Source organism: Perna viridis, chromosome 12, assembly GCF_037379345.1.
Source record: "Perna viridis isolate PV_CMFRI_1.1 ecotype Kerala chromosome 12, ASM3737934v1, whole genome shotgun sequence".
NCBI lineage: Eukaryota > Metazoa > Mollusca > Bivalvia > Mytilida > Mytilidae > Perna > Perna viridis.
The window spans coordinates 10440210-10459228 of NC_142456.1; the positions used below are offsets into that span (position 1 = coordinate 10440210).

General features: G+C 31.2%; 1 protein-coding gene across 11 annotated transcripts in view; it reads right to left on the reverse strand.

Annotated features, from left to right (window-relative positions):
• Positions 1 to 1613: 1613 nt before the first annotated feature.
• LOC148601158 (anoctamin-7-like) overlaps positions 1614 to 19019 on the reverse strand; it is a 69980-nt gene continuing 52574 nt past the window's right edge. For 7 of the 11 annotated variants that reach the window (XM_088556911.1, XM_088556910.1, XM_088556912.1 and 4 more), the window contains 9 exons: positions 18712 to 18766; positions 18149 to 18246; positions 17617 to 17741; positions 16707 to 16912; positions 15335 to 15468; positions 14429 to 14519; positions 13799 to 13930; positions 11955 to 11993; positions 1614 to 7202 (listed from right to left, as the gene is read on the reverse strand). In XM_088556911.1, coding sequence (XP_088413037.1) covers positions 7080 to 7202; positions 11955 to 11993; positions 13799 to 13930; positions 14429 to 14519; positions 15335 to 15468; positions 16707 to 16912; positions 17617 to 17741; positions 18149 to 18246; positions 18712 to 18766 — 1003 coding nt within the window. In that variant the 3' untranslated portion in view covers positions 1614 to 7079. The other 4 variants (XM_088556917.1, XM_088556916.1, XM_088556914.1 and 1 more) reach the window with 3 other exon arrangements.

The following is a 19019-nucleotide window of genomic DNA, read 5'->3' on the forward strand; positions in this document are numbered from 1 at the left end:
TTTTAAAAACTACACTGTCCAGTAAAAGGTAAGATAAAATCAAAGTACTTGTGTACTGAATCAATTCACATCGGTCGTTTGAATTTTACGTCTTAAATAATCGTAAAACTGTAAAAATAGAAGATAAAAGGAAAGTATGGGGATCAAATCCAAACGTATCTAAGTACAAACTTATTGTTGAAAATGGTTTATAATGAACGAAAGACATCACACAAAACAAGCACCAAATTCATGATGCATCGTAGCAGATCCGCCAGTCTGCATAATATCCAGGTTTACATGGAACACCTAGTTTAATAAACACAAAATCCTGTAACGTACTACGTAATTGAACTACACACTACTATTTGGCCTTTCCAAGTTTCTAAATTTTCAAGTCAAAATTCAATTTATCGACCTTCAGGTCGTAACTATCTGTCGAAACATTCTTGTCCCTCTCAACTTGCCACATTCCTCAGTTGATAAGCTTTATAGCTCAAGTGCTAGAATTATCATAGACATCCGTTTCATTTAAAGCGCCTAGTTTCTTGGGCACCTAGTTCCAGACACACGTACATAGTAACGCAAAATGCTTAGAATATAATTTTGTTTGGTGCAGAAAACACTAGCCATGCACTTTTAAGTCCTTGGAGCACATCAGCTCTATTGTCTCGACACATGGCCACAATATCCAAATAGAATGATAATTACAAAAGTTAATATCACCGGGCCACAGACTGGTACCATTCCCGCAAAATGCATTATTAAAATTCCTATGCCATCGTTTAGCAAAGTTTCATTTTTATTTGTCATCTCCGGGCTTCCGATGTCACGAGGCGGTATCCTTGATAAAATACACGATACATTGAGTGATGCATCGGGATGGTTTCGGGGATTATGCTACCCTTTTGTAACATTTGGCAAAAAAAATGGCGGTAAATAATACCATAAAACCCCTTTCTTTACACGAGTTTCTGGATTGGAGCCATTGCCCCCTTTTTGTAAATATTTTGATCCGCCAGGGCCTGCATGAAGATAGCTCTTCCAACAGGTACTCAGCATTCCTCTTTATATATCATTTCTATGGTATTCATAGAACTTAGGATCAAATGCTTTATTGTGCGTCTAAAATAAACAGGCAACTTGAATATATTATAATATCTAGTGAATGACTGGTTTATTCGGGTAAATGCATACTTATTAGAAATAAACAGGTACTGATAGGAGGTTAGAGGTCAACTATTTTTGATTGTATCGTTGTTAATACAATCCTCATTAATCAGCATATTTAGTTCCCTGTAAACGATGTTTATAGGGTTCGTTTATTGGCGTAAATGACATAGAATTAAATTTGATATAAATGATTAGAAATACATATAAAACGGACCAGACTCTGCATTTGAACTTAAATGGGGTATGCCATTTAATGGGACTATTTTACTGCGGTTGTATAAGATATATGTAATTGCAGATGCTATCAGGCTTTACAAATCTAAAGGCTTACTTTATCAATTCTGATCTTCCATCTATATTGATAAAAAGAGAAACTTTAAATGCCTGGTTTCATTATTCTTTTGCAGTTTAATTGTTAACTCCCGAGATAAGAAAGACATTTATGTAATATAAAGCTAAAAGAAGTTTTCAAAAATGTTTTATTTTCGTGATAACATTTGCAAGTCATTAACAGAAAGAATGAAGATAAAACAAAACAATTAACAATAAAAAGATAACAGATCTGGTGGAAAATAACATTCTTTAAATATTATTGGTTTCCCGTTTATTTCCATTAAAATTCTTAGACATTGAAGTGTTTTATTATTTTTTTTTTGTTTGTTAATTTTATTTGATTAAATTTTTGCCTGATAACGATAAAACCATTTAATTCTACATGAAATTCTATTTGATATATTTCAATATTTCAACCACGGATGCGGTATATACTGGGATGTTGATCAAAAGTAGGTAGCAATACAGGAAACCAAGATATTTTAAGATAGAACTTGGGATTAAGTAGCATAATAGGATTATTGCATGAATATTGGGGAAAACTGCCTTGAACAGTATTGCAAGAGCTTGCAAGATCATTATATACATATTATGAGGGATAGTATTCTTTAATATTCATGCAATAACTCTTTTAGTGTATAGCAATTCTGCTTAAATGTCTTATTGTTATTGTAAATACCAGGAATTTGAAGCTATATTTGGACTACACAATATTTGGTTGTATTGCAAAGTGACGTTTTGGAAGCTTTCTGTGGTTAAAATTATGATCTTATACACTAAATGAGATAATAACGTTGTAGTTATAAAATTATTGCAATATATCTTGAAAAACAAATCTACAAGTCACAACAAAACTTGTGGCTATGAGTAGTGTGATTTAAAGGCAAAATATGTTAAGTAACTGTCAAGCTAAATGTAAAGCAGAGTAGTATATGGGTCAAAAAATAACATGCTCCGATTAGATTTGTTTTTGCCTACAAATATGTATTTCTCCCCCGTTCCTTAGTTCAAATGGGTATGACTCAAATATATTCAATGGATGTTAAATTCATGATAATATGTACAACTACGTAACATATCATGTCCTAACTACCTACAAAGCTTGCATGAAATTTGGTGTGGCAGTTTCCGAGTAGTTGGGCTAATAAAAGTATGACGGACAGGCAGGCAGGACAAAAATAACATGTCTTTCCAGCAAAGTGGGGGTAGAAATAATTATAATATAATGTTCAGAATGCTAAACAGTACTTAAATATGCAAAAAAAATTTCCATTATCTTTCTTCTAGGGGCAGAAAAAAATAAGAAGCTTACTAAAATATCTTGAAAGGTTTATAATTCTTGAATTTGGTCAACACATTCTATTATATATTTCACCTCAAATATCGTTAACTAGAAAATTTCATGCAAAAAAATTGTCCAGTCTATAATGAAAATACCTTATATCGGAAATCAAAAAATCTTATTTAATTCCCAAAGTAATCTTTAAAAAACAAAATCAAAGGTACACAATGGTATTATGTAATAAAGAACCTGTGAAAGTTTAATTAAATTCTATTCAGCAGTTTCAAAGTTGTGATTTAGAAGAGGGTCTCCTTCGTCAAAGAATGACAAAATCCATATTTTGCAGCAGGAAACCCCAAAAATCATTCAGATGGAAAAAACAAAATAGGAGCCGCACAATGGCATCATGTAATAAAGAATGTGTGAAAGTTTCATCAAATTCCATTCAGAGGTTTTATGGATTAGAACAAGGTACAACAGATGAAAAGATTGACAAATAGACAGACGGAGGCATCACTGTGAATTTTAAGGAGCATTACTTATATACTTTAAAAATTAGAGAGCAAATAAAATCATTTGAAAACTACATGTATCTTTTGCAATGTGAAGATGGAACAAGAAGCTCTTAAGGAGCCTAATTCGCTCATCTGGTGAACTATGTCCTATTAACTCAGACAGTAAAGGTATCATATTGTTACCATATTTGACCAAAATAATTCCTAATATAGAGCATATATTGATGAATGCTGCAAGTTCAACTGAGTATCTAAAGCACAGTAAAATGTTGGAAGAAAGAACATAAAATGAAGTTTGATCATGGCTATGCTACATTTTCATCATCACCATTCATCTCAGGAGACAAAACTATATAAAGCAAATATCCAGATCAAAGCAAGTATAAAAATAGCAGGGAAAATAGCAGCCATTTTGAAAATGTCCGTCAAGAACAAATTTTTTTATCATCACCATTCAACTCAGAATACTATTTCCTGAAGAAATAAAAAATCATTGGAATCCATGCAACTAGTGAAAATGGCCGCAAATTGGCAACCATTTGAAATGAACAGTCTTTTAACTGTACGAGTAATTAAGAGAACCAAGGTTATAGCTGTAATCAAAAGAATGTAATTCAAAGACAAACTGAGTGACATTTTTTACAAGAATTTAACAGATTTCTTAACAAGTAACTGTTGTCCTTTGAAAAATATAAATGTCTTATAAAGGTAAATAAACTGATATTTTATGTTAGTAAATAATGTTATATCCTCATATTTTGTAACTCATGTAATATAACACCATAAGAGTGTGCACTATTGGGAAACTAGTACTTCTCAGCTAGTGTATGCAGCTGTCATACCAAATTGTGTGCAAATCTTGCCAAATATCATATTGCACAGACGTTGATTTCAAAATTGTGTGCAAACATGTTTCCCTAACTAAACTGTCATCACTATACACCTCCTGCTTTTGAGGGGAGAGGGGGGAAAATAAGTATTTTACCAGATCTAAGGGGAAAAATACTCAGACCTATCAGAGAACACCTTTTCTAGGTAGTTTTTACACGTTTATAAAGTACATGTATTTGATTTAATGTCAAAAACTTTTTTTTTGGTTCAAAATACATTCGAACTGATATAGAGGGACTTCAGAAAGTGTCTGGTTTACACATGTTTTCAGTTTATTTTGAATTTGGTTTACACAGGTCTTACTGTATTATATCCTGTGTATAATTACTATTGCAAAAACATATACCTAACGACTCAAAATCAGTTGCTCAAAACATAATACTATTTATACAGCCCTATGAAAATGTAAAATGATAAATACAAGCTAAGATAAAAAAAATCAAGTATTTCTTCCTGAAAATACTTATGATTTCAATAAATAACAAGTTAAATAAAATAAAAAATAAAAACAACAAAATAAAATATTAAACCACTAGACACACTCTTCTTCTATTCATTCCCCTCAATACAGCTTAAAACATATGAAATAAAGTACCTTTTAAGAATTCATATTTTAAAGATGAATTAAATTGTTTCTTCAGCATTATGCATAAATGGAATAATAACTTAGGATTTTTTTACGCAATGCTAAAATTTGACAATGTGACATTAAAGATACCTTAATTAGAGAAATACAAGTTTCTTTCATTCATTAAATACATAAAACTAGCACTACAACAAAAGAATTAAATATATTCTGTTGCAACTTATAACACCCTATTAACTGGCAGTCATGACAGCACATATAATGTTCAGGGGATTATGCAGATCTTCTCATGATTAAAGAGCACTCAGTCTGAAGTTGGTAACTTTACAATTGATAAGGAGATATTAACCTTCTATTCTTTCATAAGTTTTTAAATCGGCCTCTGATATAAAATTATATATATATACCCAGTCTTTGACCAGTTTACTACAAAAGAAAGTCCAATTTAATCAAGAAAAGACAGACTATATGCCCTGAATATCATTGTTTCAAGCTTGTATGAAAAACATAAATCGCATCCATATTTCATATCATTTTGAGTTTTTTTTATTATCGAAAACATACAATTTCATGGATTCAAGTTGATGGTCTTTGACATTTCTATTCTTAATCAATGAAGAATCCACAATAAATAATCAATTCAGGAGGCAGACCTAGGGTAAGGGACATAACTCTTAAAAATCATTGAAATGTTTGCATTGAGCATTTCACATCAATACTATGTAAGCATCTAATTAAATTGGATTGATTTTATTCTGCCTCAAATGAAAGCTCGAGAAGCTTTGGTGAAATTGAATATGATACAAACATATCACTGATTTCAAGAGTTATATTCCTTACCTTTTGTCTACCTCCTTAAAAGGGTTGATGGTTCAGGATCCAGATAATGAAATTTCAAAAGTACTACGACCTAGGTAACTGAATTTTTAAAGGTATCATGTCAGAAAATAACAGTCCTATACCTCTGACCACTACTAATTTGAACCCCAGAGAATATTTGAAAAAAATATCAAATATCAGCAGATGCTACAATATTCCTATTTCATAATTACAGAAAGCAAGCCATTTTAGCAAGTATTTTAAAGGACTTAATTTCTAGGACTGCTATCCACTGCTCCAATTTCACAGTGAAAAGAGTCTGTCGGATTACAAGAATGTAGAAAAATATTTCTCTTTGCTTAAATTCTCAAAAAAAAGTAAGGAAAATGAGAAAGGACTATTACAGATTAAATAGACTAAGTCTTGAATCAAATGAATAATTTAAGAATTCAAGGTCCTTTAATCAAAAAAGCAAAATGTTTAAGGACAATGGAAAAAAGACAAGGACATCCAAGATTTATAAAACAAAATCTAATCCCATGAACCAATCAGTTCAAAACCCATGTGTCACAGACCTGATTTTACGAGGTCAACAAACAAAGCAATTTTGATTAAATTGGAAGTAAATATACAGTAAAAAAAATTATAACAGTAAAATCCAGTTTTGAAAAAGCTGAATTCATCTTTAAAGCAGAAGAAAATCAGGTTTGCCTGATGCTATTATATAGCATTTGTAAGTCATGTGACCCGGTAACCTTTACTCCCATCAAAATCATAGAAAGCGGTCGTTCAAGTGTCAGTTTCTGTAAGAATCAGGGAGTAGGTGTAACATGGTATGGAAAACCATTTTGACAGTGTAATTGGACTATTTGCACCATCAGAATCAAGATATAAAGACAATATTTTCCATATCATGTCGATGCTTTGAGTTATAATTTCATTGAAATGCACTGAAAATGAACATTTCAAGGGCAGATAACTGTCAAAAACCTCATTTTTCTAAAATTCTATTGAAAAATTTCTGAACAAATCCAGTGACACAGAGATCAAATAATGGTCTTTTCAAACATAGAAAGCATCCTTGAGTAATATTTCATTATCGTACTAGTGGGGTTTTGACATGCATGTTTATGATTTTTCCCATTTAGCCTGATTTTTACAAACACTTACACTTAAAAAAGTATTGACTATAACTGTATCAAGGAAACACTATTATGCATGGTTTGGTTATAGAATAAATCGACTTTTATATCTATGCACCATATTGATGCACCCAGAAGTAGCAAACTAAATACAACAGTAAAAACAAGGGTTGAAATATACAAGCCCTATAAATACCAACAAATAAACAGAAAAATTAGACAAAAACAATGAAATTTTCATTGCCTTTCATATTTTTCATTACAGTAGTCAAAGAGAAAGAATGACATTTCCTCTACCTAAGAGAAAAAACTAATTACAAGTATACTGTCAGAAAGGGGGATAAAACAAGTGTCTACAATCAGAATTGCCGATGAGATGAGGCTCTTAAATGATTGTCCTCTAACTCTTGTGTCATATTTTCTAGATCTTTCCTGTCTACTTTAACCTGTATAGCTCCATCCTCGTCATCACCTTGGGCAATCTATTATCAAAAATATTAAAAAAAATATATTAGACAGAATTAGATCATAACTTTAAAATTGAAAGCCAGGTAAGATAAAGTTTACCTCTTTTCTACAGATTTTAAAAAAAGAAAAGAATTAAAAGTACATAGGTTTAAAGCCTTGTGGTTGAATATTACCTCCAAAGTTCTATCAAACAGAAAAAATATTGTAAAAGGAATAATAAAGTAATCTTCTTCAACTCAACTGAAACCTTACACAATCCATATACTAAGTATTGAATATAAAAAAAATAAGCATAAGGCCAAACAAATTACAGACTTGTTTCCTAATACAAATTTGAATAAAATATGTTAGTTAGGTCCCAATTTTTTTTGTTTAACTCCTTTTTTTAATGGAGTCCATCAAAGTAACATTCTGAATTAACAATGTTTATTGAAAAATGACAAAAAATTGACCTTTTGGATACACAATTTTTAGTTATAATTTTTTTTTTAAAATAGGATGGGTAGGATGCGTAACAGAAAACACAAATCGTTCTTTATTTCATCTGGCCTAAATTCACTCTCTGCTGTAGGGTGTTCATTTCATACCATGATTGATAGATAAAGTTGTGGTTGATAAGCCAATAAAACAGAAGTTGGCATTGAAATCAGATTAGTAAGTATAGAAAATAAAAGGAATCATAAGGGTAACTAAGATATAAAAAAATTTAAAAATTCTATTCTTAAGCAGATGAAAAATGAACATGTAAACAATAATAATAATAAAATTATGAACTTTTGAAAAGTAGTGTTGAACATAGGATGTATTTAGTGAACAATGGAGATATCTAGTGATAAGAACCTTTATCAGCAACTTTATCATTTTTCTTTCTCAAATTTTCCATCTCAGACTACTTCCGAAATATTGGCAAGTTCAATTAAAAATGTTACTCCAAATTGTGATATAGCCAATGAACAGAATAATGCCAGTTTTGAACATCTTGACAGAACACCACATCCTGTCCTATTAGACTCATTGCATTTTTTTTATCTTGAGACTTCAAAACTGCACAGCTGCTTTTCTGTATTTATACTATCATTAATAAAGCCAGAAAATTTGAAAATGCAACATTCCCTATGAAGCCATTTTTTAGCATTTTCACATTACAACAATCACAAATTGAATCACAGATTCAAGCAGGGGCACATCCGGCATGTGGCCCCCCATAAAATTTTATTTTTCACAAATTCTACCTCTGAAAATTGTTTGCCTCTATATATCTGCATTTCATTTCTATTAACATCCCCTCCCCTCCCCTCCCCCAACCTGTTATCCTGGATCTGCTCCTTAGGCATCATTATTCTTGTGACTTGTAAATTTATGCTGAGCATTTTCATGACTTTATAACCTAATCCTATGGTGAAAGATGAAAAGGTGAATGTATGGGAAGACCTATCTGTGGGACATATAATGCAATTAAAAAAGTGAAAACTTGTTAAAAACTACATGTAATGTGTCTGAACTTACTTATACATCCTCAACAAGCTGGTGTGATAAATTATAGAACATTATATACACATTTGTTCGATGTTTACCACATATTAATTGAAGTATAAATGGTACCTCCCTGAATCAATTTAACATTCTTAGTCTGACATATACTGTGTACCTACACAACATAATAAATTGGTGGTTTTCATAGTAATTTTGGCAGTTTCTTATTTTTTTTGTTTTGTTTTCCTTAATTACATGTAGAAAATCATTTCAAAACCAACTTAAGTTCTAAAAGTTCAGATTTAATCTCTGTTTCTCCACAACCATACATTTTGGTTCCAAAATCTTTCACTTAATATGTACCAAAGAGAGCAATTACTGCACTCAATAGAATAAATTAAGGAGGTAGACCTAAGCTAAAGAACATAACTATTAAAATCAGTGATATGCTTGCACCATATTCAATTTCACCAAAGCCTATCAAGCTTTCATTTGAAACAGAATGAAATCAATCCAGGTAACTTTGATGCTTACATGAGATTGATTTAAAATGTTGATTACAAACATTCCAATGATTTGTAAGAGTTATGTACCTTACCATAGCTCTACCTTCTTAAAGAGATCATAATACAATAAAACTAAGAATATTAAATGAAACAAGGATGTTGATATAATATTGGTTTTAATGTATAACATGAATTTTATACTGTCAAGACAATACTGTTCATTACTACACATGGGTTACTAAGTACCATAATATATATCATGGTAAGTTTCACTTAGAAAGGGGATCATTTTAAACAATTAGACTGAAAACAAATTTGAATTCAATGACCTGAATTGTTTTCAAATAATCCTTCTTACTGATATTGAACAAGTATTCTGTGAGTATTGCAAAACAATACATAGTCCTCTACCCACTGTATATATCACTGACTGAAATACTACCTTGGATCATCAAGTATAAATGACAGACTGAGGAAAATGACCTTTATTTGGAACAGAAGAAGGTATATGGACGAAGATAAGAAATATGTTCCAATCCATTTAACACATACAGATTTGCAATGTTTTATCCACTGACAATTGGACTGATAAGTTTCAAATAACGGTTGACTGATTTGTCAAAAAAAAAAAAAAAAACTCAAAATCTTAAGTCTTTACAAAAAAAACGGGTAAAACTGAAATTGTGGTATAGCACATAAACTGAATGTTGGTAACTTTGGAAAAAATCAGCTAAGTGGAAGGAAATGTAAACTTGATCTGTAACTCATCAAGGTAGACTCACATACCAATAATCAGCTCAATATCTGCAAGTATTTAGAAAAAAAAAAAGGAAACCTAAAATTTCGGTCAATTTTTCAAAGTTCAAGAGTCATAACTTGGACAAAAATCAGTTGAGTAGAACACAACGTTAACTTGATATGTAACTCATAAAGGTAGACTAACATACAAAAAATCAGCTCAATATTTGCAAGCATTTAGAAAAAAAGCGTAGAACTTAAATTTCGGTCAATTTTTCAAAGTTCAAGGGCCATAACTTGGACAAAAATCAGTAAAGTGGAACAAAATGTTAACTTGATATGTAACTCATAAGGGTAGACTAATATACAACAAATCTGCTCAATATCTGCAAGCATTCAGAAAAAAAGTGCGAAAAAGTTTTTGTCCAGACTGAGAGGACAGATGGACATAGTCCAAATCTAAAATCCCTTTCAGCAAGCTGGCAGGGTACTAATAAAGAATTCACCAATTTGTAATATTAACTTTTATTAATAATGAATATTGTAACCCATTTGCAATTATGACCAGAGGAACTAACAGGAAAGCATACTGAAGAAATTAATCATGGAAACTCCATTTTATCATTTTTTACCAAGGGCTGGCCATTTATGTTGAATTGTTTTACCCTGAGCAAGAGCGAGGGATTAAATAATGACATAGTAAGCCAGCCAGTGGTAAAACAATGATAAAATGGAGTTTACATGAATTATTTCGATTTTAATAGGACTAGTTTCTTCATATTTTTAATAGACGCAGACGATTAAGCACAAAATGTTGGATATATGTTTATCAAGTTTTACCATAGCTTTGAAGCATGTTATATTAGACTAATTTACAACATAATAATCATGTAAGAGCTGTTTCAAGATAAGTGGATGATTAAGCGACTCAATTTCATATTGATTTCTATGAAACTTGAAACAATATTTTGTGCTATATAACCATGCATCATTCCATTTCATAGTTCGAACCTACATTGACTGATCCTACTTCTGTTAACCTTTCCATAAAATAAATGACAAATTTAGAATCACCCACATAAAAATGTAAGATTTGTAGAAGGTTTTATATTTTCTGAGATGAGAAAGTAGTAAATCATGGACATTTTACATCAAAATTTTGCAATGAACTGATCTGAAGTTTTACAGGTATGTATTCACAAACCAGATATTGTTGGTGAAAAAGGAACAAACTTTGAAATGGAAAACAACATGTGTTGTTGTGTCAATGATCAGGTTATGAACTGGTTCAAAAAATTTTCTTACTTCAAATGTTATGAACTTTCATTAAGAAACAGATCCTACTAATACTAAATAAATGTTTCTTTTCAACATAAATTTGTAACTTATTTGTACCAACTAATTCAACATAATACAGAAAACTTACAGTAAGACAAACTCTAGACTGAAGAAACAATTAGGAAATATGTACATTATTCATTACAACATCAAAAGTCATCTCTAGCTTTGTTTTCCACACCCAACTCCTAATCCATCTAATTTAACTAACGCAATTATTGTTGACAGTATTTTTTATCTATTTCAAGCAATGTATATTTAGTCTTGTTTGCCCTCACGCTCTGAAAGATCAAGCTTGGTTGCCATACTGCTCCTATAGAAACTCCAAATTTTTAAGATATTATGACAACATAAACAGATGAGAAGTTTTGATGCCAGTTGGTGGTGTGTTTTGTCATGATGAAAAGAGAAACAATAAGTAAACAGTTTGATATATCAGACGATATGCCCGGTTTTGATTAGATTATTTCCAAAAAGACAGTAAATTTTCAGAAAGTGACGCAGGCTATATAAAGCAGATAATAAAGTTTGCAAGTTTGCAACTCTATATAAATTTATAACAAAATACTGTCAACTTATTTTCAAGGGTGAAACATGTCAGGGCAGACAATTTTTCTCCCTTTGACTCCATAAAGCATGTTTATGTTTGTTATAACTTGAGGACAGCTACTGGGTGTGGTAAACAAAGTAGTAAAAATGACTTTAACTCACTTCAATCTCATTAATGTCATCAAAATCTTCTGCTTTATTCTAAACAATAATAAGGCCATTATTTTTGTGTCAATTTTATTAAATTGGCCCATAAATCAAAATAATCAATCTGTTTGCTCTGTTATGGTATATCAGACTTTTCATATACCTTCACTAATCATTTATTTTTTATCTCCTAGCCTACAAATCAGCAGGTTGTAAAACCTCCACTTGTAAACTTGCTAAAGGTAACTGAAAATTGAACTTTGCTAAATTGCTTAATGTTGAGCATTTTCCTAAAGTTGGCAAAAGATAGTTTTTTTTTCTGACTGGTACTTGAATGACACAGGACAATAGTTGTATTTCTCCTAAATGTCCCAAAACATATCTGCCAACCTGATACTTCATATCCAGTGTTTAAGAATGGTCAATCATGCAAGCTAGTGAAATTATGTTGTTGGCTTGAAATAGAAAGTTACTTGCTTATTTACAAAAAAGAAGAAAAAAAGTTTCACACTTTACACTCAACCATTTATATGTACATAATAGTCTTTTATTAAAACTACATGTACTATCGGCAGCTTTCTGAAATTATTTCTTTCTTAAGCATGTAAAAACTATAACCAAGCCATAGTGGCTGTATAAATCATAATCTGATCTTAAAATTAACTTAACAATTTCAAACTTTATTCTAGAATATTGTCAAATAACTTACTTTCCCAAGTCATTTATTTTGGACAATTTCACAAGCAAGATAAAAAAAACTGAAAATAAATGGTGATCAAGAAGTCCCTTCATTTCAGAATACATCTTACAGAGTGTTATTTATATCTTTACACAGAGTGTTAGTTATATCCTTACACAGAGTGCTAGTTATGACTCCTTACACAGAGTGGTAGTTATGATTCCTTACACAGTGTTAGTTATGATATCCTTACACAGAGTGTTAGTAATGATTCCTTACACAGAGTGTTAGTTATGATATCCTTACACAGTGTCAGTTATGATATCCTTACACAGAGTGGTAGTTATGATTCCTTACACTGTTTTAGTTATGATATCATTACACAGAGTGGTACTAAGATTCCTTACACAGTGTTAGTTATTATATCCTTACACAGAGTGGCAGTTATGATATCCTTAGACTGAGTGTTAGTTATGATTCCTTACACAGAGTGTTAGTTATGATATCCTTACACAGAGTGTTAGTTATGATTCCTTACACAGAGTGTTAGTTATGATATCCTTACACAGAGTGTTAGTTATATCCTTACACTGAGTGGTAGTTATTATATCCTTACACAGAGTGTTAGTTATGATATCCTTACACAAAGTGTTAGTTATGATTCCTTACACAGAGTGGTAGTTATGATATCCTTACACAGTGTTAGTTATGATATCCTTACACAAGAGTGTTAGTTATATCCTTACACTGAGTGGTAGTTATGATATCCTTACACAGAGTGTTAGTAAAGATATTTCCTTACACAGAGTGTTAGTAAAGATATTTCCTTACACAGAGTGTTAGTTATGATATCCATACACAGAGTGGTAGTTATGATATCCTTACACAGAGTGTTAGTTATATCTTTAAACAGAGTGGTAGTTATGATATCCTTACACAGAGTGGTAGTTAAACACAATAATAAGAACCTGCAAAAATAAATTGTTTTTAGTCAATATTTTCCTTCTTTGTAGTCTAATCTCCAATCACCTCCCATGGGTGTTGTAAACACTAAAATTAGGATGCAAAAATTTTGTTTTTAAAATCAACACTCTCAACCAATTGTCCTTCATTTTGTTATATTCTCAAGCTTCAGTATTTTTTTCAACTTCAAATTTGAAGAACTATAGGCCAGTCTTACCTTCATAATAGTATCTGTGTCAGCCAGAGCTTGTTTAGCTAGATATCTCTCTCGTTTAATCTTTATTTCCAAACCTTCTGGGACGTCAGGCACCATAAAATCTATTAGTCTACATATACCAAACACTACATGCTATAAAAAAAGTTGCATGGGTTAATGTCATGATAAATATACCAATACTTGTACAGGAAGCTGATATCGAACAGCAGCCATATTGGCTTAAAACATATATATATATATTTGAAGTTAATCCTTACATTGGGAGTTAAGATAACTGCAAAAGACTCTTGCCCAATTACACACTCTGTTCTTAGTAAAAAAATGTTTCTTTATTTTCAACTGATGACTTAAGTAGTTTTCCTAGAACAACACAGAGAATACTGATCTGAACTAGATCTTTACATACAAGATAACAATATGCATCTACATGTCCCGTTTTTTGACATAATTTGACATAATTTAGCACATACTGAGTTGACCATATTTTAACAACATTAAAATGGACAATTAGTCTCCAAGCAGTTGTGTCCATTATATACTGATGTTCCAACATACAGACAGTTAGATACAGTCTGTTACTAAGTACCCTGTCATGTTACAGTGATGAATAATAATTTTGTTTTCTCTTACCTCAAATACTATGACAAAGGCTAGTCGAACAGCCAGTAAATGCCAGAAAAACAAAGTGTACTGACCAGTTTTGTCTCTGAAATCCTTGTATCTAAAAGTATAAAGAAACTTCTCTGTGATTTGTCTGTTTCATTTACTTCTAGGAAAGCTGGATCTTGCAATATCACACCATGAATGTGATACCAACTAGTGATATGAAAAATTTGCTGCTGTGATTAGTTGATATGGGATTGTGTATCATTTTCTATGATAACTGATTGGTCAAAAGCATTATGTCATTTCTAATATTGTAAACCCAACATCATGGGTGACATAGAAGGATGATTGCTAGAATTAAAACCATGACAGATGCTCAACATCAAGTGACCAAACTATTCCAAATAATCATAGAAAAAAGATTTTATGACTTAGAATGAGTGAAAGTTATAAATGATGCAAAATATCAACTCCCTTTATTTCAACATCATAACAAACTCAGCCAGGTTATCTGCTATAATACTGAAATAAATAACGAGTTGACATACTGCAATATCCAACAATCATTCATTATGAGACCTATAAATTCATACTGTTCAATCTCACTACAGACTGATAACACACATGTTCCTTAAATCAATGTGAGTAATTGAAAAAATCAAAGTTGTATTTAGTAATTTAAAAGATAATTAAGATTAAAAGCAAAACAACAACAAAAATAATAAATAAATATATTTTTATTTCAGATCCTCACATAAATACAGACCTGTTAATGATACTTGTGCACATTTTTGGCTGTATTTTTTGAAACTGGTAGGTAAAATCCAGAACAATGTGATTTTGACATGGATACTATGGAGTGATTCACAATCTGTAGTTTAATTAGTAGAAGCTGTAGACAGGTAAACACCTCTTTAACTATTTCATTACCTACAAGTCTGATTAAGTGTACCATTAGGAGCCACTGCCAGGGAAAAGTCTACATATCCATTCAGACTACCATTGAATGTGAACTGGTACAACAGCTTGGGTAAAAATTCTGATGTGAAGGCTATCAAGAAGGCCTGAAATTAGATACTTTTTATGTACCTCAAACCATGACTATATCACTAAATAAGTTCATTTCTTTACTGGACTGAACAAGGTTTGCCCTAGTCTTTTCTCCACCAAATACTAATAACTAACAAAAACTTTTTACTGAAAAACTGATGGACCAATGATTTAAACAATCTGTTACATAACATTTTTATCAGTTATCTTCTTAATACTGTATACATATATGTCACAAATCAATGTATACTTTTATGACAAAATCAATGGTTATGAATTTTTCTATGATATTCACATAACTTTATTGATTCAATAACAGAAATATCAAGTGATGCATCTTCAATATTAGGAAAAAAAGTGCATGTAGTATAAATGATCTTTGTGGGTATTTTTTTCTACTTTTTTTTCCACTGCACGAAAAAGCACTGCTTAAGCCAAATCTAAATAATAACCTGACTGTAAATCCCTACATTGCCTCATCACCAAATTTAATTACGATATGCAAGAACCTAAGTGAGCACGTTCATATACCCCATTCACCCACATAATGGACACAGATCTTGTGTATTACAGTAACGTATGCACATCTTCACTCTATAATGATACATCATACCAAATATTGAGGAATATGTCAAGCAGTTTTAGAGGAGCTGTGTTCACAAGGTTTGTTGCCTCTATAATTAACAGCTGAAAGTCTAAGTCCATAAGTCCTCCAAAATTTGTCAAATCAAAATGGCAGTACAGTATAAACACCTCAACCTTTTAACAGAATATCCATATATTATTGAAAGAATCTGAGAAACAGTTTCAGAGGAGTTGCATTTTTTTTGCCTTTCAAGGACAGAAACTCTGACAAAATGTTGTCCTTCAAACTCAACCTATGGAGCCAATATGATAAATATAAATATCACTTCCATCAAATGATGCTTTTTTTTGTTTGTTTGTTTTTTTTTTTTTTTATGGTGTTCAAGATATTGACTGCAAAAAAAGTTATTTTCAGCCTTCAAGGGCAATAACTCTAACAGAAGGCTTTGGTGACTTGACCCATATGAGCTAAAAGTAAGCTTGATCTAGATAAGCAACAGAATTGTCAAAGAAGATATCCATAAAGGCCAGGAAAGCTTAAAAAAAAGAAATGCATCCCCATCCCTCTTTGGTTATTAAGAAAAACTGCTGAGAAAAAAAAAATTAAATTTGTATGGCGTCACATAGTTCAGTACTCTGAGAAAAGACAGCAGTTGATATGCCTTACATTACTAATGACAGCTAACTGAGCCATACTGTCAAGAATTGTAAACCAGACACCAATGTCCTGAGCTCTCTCAGCAACTGGTCTACGAGTTTCACACACAAATTTCTGAGCATCCAATCGGATTTCCACCCAGTTGTTCAATAGAGCAAACAAAGGTGCTATAGGAAAGGCTGCTACAAATATGGTTATAAATCCAAACTGCAGAACTGAAAATAAACAAAAACAAACTTCAGGTTTTTATTTCAAAGAACACATGACTCTTGGACCTTCAAAGCTTGAAATACCTCATTAAAATTCTTTTCAATGATTTTTTGTAGGCATTGATTATTCATCACAATTTTTTTTAAAATTCTATTGCTTGAACTTGCCAGGATTTCTCTAACACAATTCAAAGTACCAAAATTTTATCAACCTTAGATTTCTCAGAGTTTGATTTCTCAAACACTTATCACTAATTAGAAAGTTTTAATTTAACAAAAGACTTATTGAAGTTAAAGAATAAAAATCTGTGAACAATGCCCTCATATCCAATCAAGATAATAAGGAAAATAAACAAAGTCCTCAGTGCAAAGAAAGCTGTTGTCAAATTTTTCCAAATTGCATTACCTAAAAGAAGAATGAGCTAAAATTCCAAGCACTATGATGAGTAGTTGCTGTGAAAAGTCCAACAAAAATTTCAACTTGCAAAAATATAAAGTAAAAAAATGTCCTCAGTATACAGGAAGGTGTCAAATTTTTCCAAAACTAAATTCTACAATATGGAATACTACAGGAAGAATGTGTTAAAATTTCAAGTTGTTGCAATTAGTAGTTGCTAAGAAAACTGTGACGGAAAAAGTGTTACAAACACAGACACATGGAAAAACAGTATGCCCCTCTCTTCTTCAGAGTGGGGTATAATTAATCTTACCCATTTCTAAATACTCCTCAAATAATCCTGCATTCTCAATGAGGTTGAAATCCTCTTCCCATCTGTTTTTGATTGACTTCTTATCAATATTTATTTTCATTTGATGAAAAAACGTTTTTATTTTTCTGCAACAAAGCATGAATAATATACAGGGAAAATTACAATAATTTAACTTTCCTTGTTGGATACAATCTCATATTTAATGAAACAGAAACATTAGTCTTGCTACAAACCTCTCTTTATCATATATAACATTGAAAATCTATGAAATTATCTCTCTAATAGTGCCACTATTATATACCTGACGTGAAAGTCACTCGCTTCCACAACAAGTTTTCCTGTCCGAGGGTTGCATGCAATCAATAAACTTTTTCCATTTATTCTTTAATAAATTAAAACAGAGGGACTTGAAGCAAATCTAAGAAGACTTTAAAAGTTTAACCCATCCTATACATAGCTATGAGTTTATAGAATTCAGATGTACTATTAAGACATCTCAGTTATAGAGTGAATTCTGAGTATTTGTACTTACGGCACCAAAATTTCCTGGGCATTATTGATTATCTGTTTCCCTATCATGATAACACCTAACTGTTGCGCTAACTCTACTAAACATCCTCCATTATTGCACTAAAAAATATGAACAGCATTTTGGATCAATAGCCCACAAAACACACACACACACACACACACACACACACAAAATAACTAAAATCTCTGAATCAACAATTCACAAATAGTATACCCCCATTAGGTCTTTTTAAATATGTTTACATATTAATCACTAGAATTGAAATATCTCCCTTTGAAAGTATCCAAATAATCATAAAAACATGGGATACCAATAAAAAGCTTTATATAATATATTGTATAGTTGTCAAGAAAAAATATGACAAAATTCTTAATTCAAACCTTAAGATGAGAAGAAAGTAAGACCTCAAACAGAAAGTTGAAAACTATCTGTCATCTAGGTCTTAAGTCTTATACCATGATGTGGCACACTTATGTATACATACACATACAAAAAAAAACAATGAGGGGCTTATTTTTTTATTATTCAAATTTCTTTAGCATGATAATTCACAAGAAACTTACCTCTTCACTCCTCAATCCAAAAAATAAATTATATTTACCAGGATACCCAGCAAATCTGCAATATATAAAAAAAAAACAATGGTTACAAAATATATAATTGAAAGCAGTGAGTATTGATATTAAGATATTTTAACATTTCTTTAGGTTTCTTTGGAAAAATAAAACTGTAAAATAAAATCGTAATTACACACCTTCTTTCTACCCACTTATCATTCTCAATTTATTAGCTACTGTAAATTTTAGGTATGGCTGTCATACAGTGGCTATGATAAAATTTGCTCTCAGATCTTGAAAACTAAAAGCACTGT